We start from the raw sequence: 7,538 nt of genomic DNA on the forward strand, positions 1-7,538 counted from the left end.
GGGCCGAGATTAAATATTTAATTTAGCCCGGTCCAACAAGCTGGCTCACCAAACCGGGTCTAGTGCCGGACCGGTTAACCTGGTCATTTGAATGGTCACTGCATTCACTCGTCGTCTGTTTCCCGAGTTGAAGGTTTCGCCGTCGTCTCTACGAACAAACCCTAGCTCTCTCCGCTTCTCACCCTCCGCTCGCCGAGATGTCGACTTTCGTCCCTACGTCGGAGGAGGATCCGGTGCTCGCCGTGGTTCGATTCACTTCCGAGCTTTCCTGGGCCGACGCAGGGCCTGAGGTATGAAAGGAAATTGACCCTTCGATGTATGTTTGCCTGCTTTTGTTTTGGATAATGTGTTCTTCTGATCTGATTTGGTTACGGTCTATGTTTGAGGTAGTATATAAGGTTTTTGGTATTTTTCCACATAGCCTACTTGATGCTATTACAGATTTGCGTTTTTTCGTTAAAGAGTATAATCGAATTTGTAAAAGCAGAGTTTTTGTTTGTGATAGTTGATGATTTTGCACTTATGAACCCTGAACGGAGGTTTTTTTGTTCGCGTATATAATCTGTGAACGTAGAAGTAATGCACGTTCAGATTCTTTCTTTTTTTATAAGTTGCTTACTTGGGTAAGTTTTGTCTGAAACTTGTTTCATGGTTTCCTTGCTAGGTCGCGGACACTCAGGTGAGTGGGTTATGCATGGAAGCGGAAGAGTTCATGCTTAGTGGCAGATGGCTGGACTTGGCTTCTCTCATCCTAACGACGGTTGACTTGATAACATCTCGTGTATCCGAGAAAGGTATTACTTGTAATTTGAACAAGAACTTTTAGCATTCCAATGTGATTAAATGTCTGACTGTTTGTTTTCCAATACAAAGATCCTCCACTAGTCTTGTTTTAAGGACTTTATAATTTTTATTCTAGTCACCTTAATCTTGTATCTTCTGCAAGGGGGAAAAAAGAATGGCAGAATGACCTACAATCCTCGCCAATGAATAACCTTAGAGATGTCTTCTTGTTCTCTTTTCCTTGCAAGACAGAATCATTAACCTTGTGTGTAGGAGGAATTCAAGTGCTTGGGCTTTTGTTTCTAATATTTTAGATCAAGGACTTTCACAACAAAGCATTTTGTTTCTGTCAGGGAAGATCATAGAGTTTCTTATATCCAACCCTTAATAGGGAACCATGTTTCCACTTTCCAGAAGTAGGAATTAGTAGACTTTTCAACATGTAGAAGCCCAAAAAATCAGTGATTAGTTTCCATGTTTTGTGAGAAGTGGGAAAATCTTTATATTGAATGAGTAATAACAAGCTATATGTCACAATTTGAAACTTGTGTATAGCTATGTGCCTATGCCATAATTATTCAATCAACAATTGATCATGATTACGAAATTTGCAAAATTTAAAGTAATACTACCTCATACTTTTTTAAATTTGTAATTTTTCCATACTGTTCATCCAATAATATTCGCATTGATGTCTTTATTTACTAAACTAGTACCTTCTTAAGACAATTATTTTCTTCTTTGTGAACTAGTATTTAAATGTTGGTAATTAGGAAACTACATCTATCAAAAATTAGTGCTAATGATAATATTAAAATGGACATATGAGGTATATGAAAAGGTAAATTAAAAAAATATATATATTCAATAGCAATTAAGAGAAGCTACAAAAATGAAATTTAGAGAAAATAAGTGAAGATGTAATGGGCATGTTCCAATACTTATATCTAGATTCTAGACATTAGATAAAGTGAATTTGTTGAACTTGGAGAGGTAAGAGGTAGAGGAGGACCCAAAAAAATAATAGTCCATGGAATTAATAGTGATTTACGAGATTTGGGTATTAGTGATATAAGATCAATGTAACCTATCCCTATTAACTGGAACTAAAAACATGGTTTGTTGATGTTGATGTATATGTTTGAACAACTGGTATTTGGTTTCCATGTGCTCATACAAAGAAATGGGTCAAAGGGCATCTATTACTCAGTTATTAATTCTTGTGATGTATATGAAATAATTTTATCAACAGTTTTATAGTATCAAGAAAAAAAATATGTATGAATTGTTACCATTTTGTATGTATATACTATTTAGCATAATCAATTGATTTCCATTGTTATCAACTTGCAACCTTCCCGAAATTATAATAACACAATTATTATTATTTTTTTTTTGTAAAGCTATCCTTTAATTCCTTTGGTTATACAAAAGAAAACATTTTATGCTCCATAACATTAGCTAAAAGTTAAGATATATCATTTCATCTTACTATTTACCTTAAAAGACAATTTAGTGCATTCATGCTTGGACACAAAGGTTGTGGATATTTGTCATGGTAGATTAAGAAATTTTAACTTTTTGTTTTGCTCAAAACACACTGTTGCTTGTTTGTATATTGCAGATCTTGAGTGTATCTTCACTGTTATTTGCAATCTGGTAACAAGAGCCAATACGCCTGATGAAGCATTGGAGATGGCACAGTTGATATCTGCAAAAGTTGTCCAACAACCAACTGATAGACCAGCTTTGAGATTAAAGATGTGAGGTTTTCATTTTTTCTCTTTGGGTTTTATCATTCTCTGTTACTAACAAATGCACTTGTTTGAACCAGTTTGTTCAATCTCTACAATCTGCTAGAAAACCCATACAGCAAATTCTTTGTCTACACAAAGGCACTTGATTTGGCAGCCAGTGGGAAAGTTACTGAAAACATCATTCCTTCATTTAAAAAGATAGATAGTTTTCTGCAAGAATGGAACATTGGAAGGTTGGACATGAGGCAGCTTTTTCGGTCTATTTCTAATATTTTGAAGGATAACAAAAGGTGGAGAGAAAAAACCTATTGTTTTTCTTATACTTGTCTCTCATCCCTATTTCTTAATGTTCTTGTTAATTGTTTGCAGTATGGCAAAAGATTCTTTTGCCTTCCTGACAAGGTATTTGGCCACTTTTTCTGGTTCTGGTGAGGATGCCTCTTCTATGAACGAAGCTAAAGAAGAAGCTGTTCAAGCTGTCGTTGATTTTGTTAGATCTCCTGATATAGTGCAGGTATCTCATTTGAGCAATTTTGTGCATCCATTGGAGTTTGAGTACTCAGTTTAATAGCTACTTAAGGTAAAGACAGTAAGAGAGAGTAATAAATTCATTCTCAGCATAACGAACCCCTTTTGCTTCAGACAGGAGACATTTTAAAAGTGTTTTAGGAAGACAATTATGATGGTCTTAGTTACTATTTTACCAGTTCTTGACATCGATATCTATTATCATCTGTTTATAATCATATTTATGCTAACCAAGTTGCATTAGTATCTTATCTTCTTTGTATCCTTATTTGATATCTGACCAAAATAAATAAAGTAGCCAGCGCACATTAGAATTTGCTCAGCCTAAAACTAAACTTTGAGAATCTGTAACACAATATTTTGTTGGTCAGCATAGGCTTTGGCTTTTGGGACTTGGACTCATGATGTCATTTTTGTGAAAGACCTGTCATCCAAGATTTTGGCACAATAGAATTGTTTGCTTTTTAAGTGTTGCTATTTTGCGTTCAAAATTTTGCAATGCTGGTCTTGGAAGCACTTGTGGCATTTATATTATAGGCATATGGTTTAACCTATATGTGAGCATATATTCCATGTTGCTATTCTTGCAGTGTGATTTGCTTGATTTGCCCGCTGTAGCACAACTGGAAAAGGATGCAAAATACTCATTGGTTTACCAGCTTTTGAAGATATTCGTTGCCCAAAGGCTGGACGCATACTTAGATTTCCATGCTACAAATGCAACGTTGTTGAAAAACTACGGTACGTTACACATTTTTTTCTGCCTGTCCTATTCTTTCTACACTTCCTTGTCTGACATCTGTGGTTCTGCAGGTCTAGTTCATGAGGACTGCATTACAAAAATGAGGTTAATGTCACTGCTAGATCTCAGTTCCAACGAATCTGGAGAGATACCATATTCTCTTATTAGAGACACTCTACAGGTAATAAAATGCCGCAGATTATACTTGTCACTTGCTATTCTTAATTATTGCCTTTACAGATCACGGACGACGAGGTAGAATACTGGGTTGTTAAAGCAATCACCTCCAAGCATCTAAGCTGTAAGATGGATCAGATGAATCAAGTTGTGATCGTCAGGTATGTGAAATCCGCTTCCTCCATAAGTTCGCGATCAATGTTGCTAGAACTTGTCGGATGAAGCCCTTCTATGGCTGTTTAATGTATCTATACTTAAACCTGACATGTCCTTTTCCTTATATGCAGCCGACATACAGCGCGGGTATTTGGCTTGTCAGAGTGGCAAAACATTCATTCGAAACTCGGTATTTGGAAGGTAAAAGTCTGTCATTTCCTCTGGGTGATCTTGAGTTAGTAGAGCCTCAGATATATTACAAGTTACAACATCTTTGTGATTGTTTCTTTAAAATGAAGTGGTTGAGGATTTCTATTAAATTCAAAGAACCGGATCATTATTAATTTTTGTAAATTTTCTTTTATTCAGCGCAACATTGCAAATGTGATCAGCACACTTCAAGCAAACAAGATATCTGAAGGAGTACAAGGAGTGCAAGGACAAGTCATTCGTTGAACTATGCAAGTTTTTGAAATTTTTCTAGGAAGTTCATGTATTCTTCTTTGTAATGTTTGAGAAAGGATTCACTCTTAAAGGATTTGTTCTCCATTCGACTTATTATGGGTCAATGATATAGTGACTTTTGAAGTTCAATGTTGTCAAATGATATTATGGAGTTATAAGTTTAGAAAATTTTTAAAGATCGAATCAAATGCTGATTTTCCCCCTTCAAAGTATGAGTTCGATTAGTTGATTATATGTTTATGATTTTGTGATTTTTATGTGATGAATATATTGTTAAAATGAGGGTGTGGCCTATGGAAGAAACGAGGGTATTGAAATTAAATTTTTAGCTTTCTAAATAACTAATTTAGAATTTTTGTCAAGCAAACAATACGAATTTTTTCCTGAGATCAAAACAAAATCTATCTGCCTCTGTTTGCTAATCTCTACCATGAAATCAGACTCCTAAGCAAAAAAATTTGACGAATATTAAAAAAAAAAAAATGCACACCGTAACAACAAACTTGAAAAATGATCATTGAACTTCCATTTGGTAGATAATACGTGATGAAATCTAACAATTACACATTTATTCAAGTTGTACATGAAATGGTTTAGTTTCTATGGCTACAACCTCGCATATTTTTTCAAAGTTTCTTCAGCTTCTTTTGCATGGTCTGGTACGGGCAAGTTTACTAAGAGGGTGACCCTTGCTGAGGATATCAGGACCCCTTTTTCTGAGCCAGACTCCATGTCCATCTTCCATAGCTGCACCTCCCACACCTTATCAATTAATAATAACAAATAATTTCATTAATCTTGCATTTGCTGACTGTTAAGGCCATCAATGAACAATTTTAGAGACTCCATATTTGTCACCATGAAGAATGAACCTGTCTACATTAATGGGTTGTAATATATAAAAAAGGACTCTATAATGAACCTCTCCATGTTAAAGGGTTGTAGATTAGAAAAAATGGAAGAGTAATTTAAGCTGTCATGATCTCAATTAGCTCTAATTTATAATGATTGATTTTCTTGTCCCCCTAGTCTGCCCACCCTACCCAACCTATAATTACTTCTTATCTACTTCCATTGGTCCATTAACTCAAACCAGCCTAAACTGTTGCTTGTCTTTATCAGCCTTCATAGAGCAATTGAAGCACTCACTCCAACCTCTAATGTCATCATCAACCCATTAATCCTCAGTGTTGACCCTCAAATAAATTGACAAGACGTTGAAAAAAACGTATTCACTTTTTATCATCATCAACCCACCAAGTTTAACTCTCTCAATTGGCCTATTAAATATTGTAATAAAAAAAAGAAATTCCTTTTCCACTTCACCTTAAAGAATGGACCCTAAAGAACAATACATAGTTGGATAGCTCAGCCTTCTTCATTCTAGTAAAATAAATTATTGCATTATTCTGAAACAATTGCGCCTTACGCAGGAGTGTCGTCATGCCGACGGAAGGATATCACAATTACACTCCTTAACTGCGATATGTACCGAAGCATAAAGGCAGTGGGCCCCTTAAGACGACAAGTGGCGCGACGGGTGTGTGACTGTCGAAGGGACCGGTAGGACTCCGTCGCCACCGGAACAAACACTACGCCGGCGATGGCGTTTGGTGGGAAGTGAAAGAGTGAACTATGAAACCGGCGGTACTTACCCAAAAAAGTACCCGCTGGTGGAAAACTAAGGCGATTACATATATAGTTCTTACGGAAACCGGCAGGACTTTCTCACCCAAAAAAGCACCCGCCGGGGGCGATGGGGAAGATTAGGAAGATTCTCACCCAAAGAAAATACCCGTGCGTCGATTGGTGTTTGGCAGTAGGGGAGTCGCCGGAAAAGCAGGGCGGATCGGGTCGCGTACCTGGATGGTCTTGCCGAGCTGGAGCGGTGTGGCTTCGACGAAGACGCGGTCGCCGGAGCGGGCGCTGCGGTGGTGGTTGATGCTGAGCTGAATCCCGGCCACGCGGCGGAACCCGGAGGCGACGTGCGCCCCGATGCTGGCCAGCGCCTCGGCCATCATGGCCGATATCCCGCCGTGGAGCACCTTGAACGGCTGCCATCGATTCCAACCATCCATCAGAGGGAGGGCGAGAGGGGAGAGGGTAGGAATCAGTACCTGGCAGCAGGAATCGGTGACGGTGAGTCGGCCATTGACCTTGGCGGGGGAGATGAGATCGATCTCGAAACCGATGTTATGGAGGGCGGCGTCGAGTTGGGAGGTCTTCGACTTGGCCGGCGGAGAAGGGTTGCGGGCCATCTCTTCGTCGGCGGATCCGTCGCGGGGAGATCGATCGATCGGTGGGAGGATTTGTGGAGGGGAATCGGAAGGGGAGAGGTTGCGGTCAATAATGTGGATAGGGAGGACTATGAGAAAGGTAGGTGGAAGTGGGCGATGACTCTGAATAACCATTTTGAAATTTTGAACCGCTCCGCCCGGAGAAGAGATGCCGATCGAACCAGACCGGTTCGAACAAGCACTCAGGATGCAAATCGATGGCACAGACTCGAGCTAGGCCTACCATGCGAGCTTAACTTGGGCTCAAATTTCTAACTCTGCCGTTAAGCAAACCGCACAAGTTTAATTGAGTTTGAATACCAGTGGAGTCGGGTACACATTGGGTTGGGTGCTTAGAATATGTTTAAGAGTTAAAAATGACATCGATCCTGCCTGCTTACTCATTCAGCCAGGCTGTGGCTTAGATGGCTGAGAATTCGGATCATTTGTTTAATTGCCTACTGATCATTCCGTCGTTTAAGTTAATCAGCAGGCAATAAACAAAAGCCCGATTCGAAGGGCAAAAATGGCCAACTAATCTTTTTTTTTTTTTTTTGTGGTTAAGTGGTCAATCACCCACGATCCAAGTATCAGGATATATTACATTATTATGTACCCTTTTTTTCTCAATTTGATAAAACAAATTCATTCCTC

At 38.6% G+C, this 7,538-nt stretch overlaps 2 protein-coding genes across 2 annotated transcripts; one reads left to right on the forward strand and one right to left on the reverse strand.

Annotated features, from left to right (window-relative positions):
* Positions 1-81: 81 nt before the first annotated feature.
* Positions 82-4,796, forward strand: LOC122048009 (eukaryotic translation initiation factor 3 subunit M-like). The gene is made up of 10 exons (XM_042609597.1): positions 82-290; positions 665-794; positions 2,408-2,546; positions 2,618-2,830; positions 2,910-3,054; positions 3,659-3,809; positions 3,882-3,991; positions 4,051-4,148; positions 4,275-4,344; positions 4,513-4,796. Exons 1-10 carry the CDS (start codon positions 198-200, stop codon positions 4,597-4,599), a joined length of 1,236 nt encoding a protein of 411 aa, XP_042465531.1. The 5' UTR covers positions 82-197; the 3' UTR covers positions 4,600-4,796.
* A 315-nt stretch (positions 4,797-5,111) lies between these two features.
* On the reverse strand, positions 5,112-7,034 carry LOC122048011 (1,4-dihydroxy-2-naphthoyl-CoA thioesterase 1-like). The gene is made up of 3 exons (XM_042609604.1): positions 6,726-7,034; positions 6,471-6,662; positions 5,112-5,370 (listed from the first exon to the last, which is right to left on the reverse strand). Exons 1-3 carry the CDS (start codon positions 7,017-7,019, stop codon positions 5,215-5,217), a joined length of 642 nt encoding a protein of 213 aa, XP_042465538.1. The 5' UTR covers positions 7,020-7,034; the 3' UTR covers positions 5,112-5,214.
* Between the last annotated feature and the right edge of the window lie 504 nt (positions 7,035-7,538).

The sequence above is a fragment of the Zingiber officinale genome, chromosome 2B, assembly GCF_018446385.1.
Source record: "Zingiber officinale cultivar Zhangliang chromosome 2B, Zo_v1.1, whole genome shotgun sequence".
In the NCBI taxonomy this organism is placed as follows: domain Eukaryota; kingdom Viridiplantae; phylum Streptophyta; class Magnoliopsida; order Zingiberales; family Zingiberaceae; genus Zingiber; species Zingiber officinale.

Excerpts from the sequence above, each read along its gene's own strand:
- LOC122048011 (XM_042609604.1), bottom strand. The coding sequence starts at position 7,019 with ATGGTTATTCAGAGTCATCGCCCACTTCCACCTACCTTTCTCATAGTC. Across the intron at positions 6,663-6,725 it reads TCACCGATTCCTGCTGCCAG|CCGTTCAAGGTGCTCCACGG; the intron begins GTACTGATTCCT and ends AATCGATGGCAG. Across the intron at positions 5,371-6,470 it reads AGCTCGGCAAGACCATCCAG|GTGTGGGAGGTGCAGCTATG; the intron begins GTACGCGACCCG and ends TTAATTGATAAG.
- LOC122048009 (XM_042609597.1), top strand. The coding sequence starts at position 198 with ATGTCGACTTTCGTCCCTACGTCGGAGGAGGATCCGGTGCTCGCCGTG. Across the intron at positions 291-664 it reads GGGCCGACGCAGGGCCTGAG|GTCGCGGACACTCAGGTGAG; the intron begins GTATGAAAGGAA and ends TTTCCTTGCTAG. Across the intron at positions 4,345-4,512 it reads CGAAACTCGGTATTTGGAAG|CGCAACATTGCAAATGTGAT; the intron begins GTAAAAGTCTGT and ends TCTTTTATTCAG.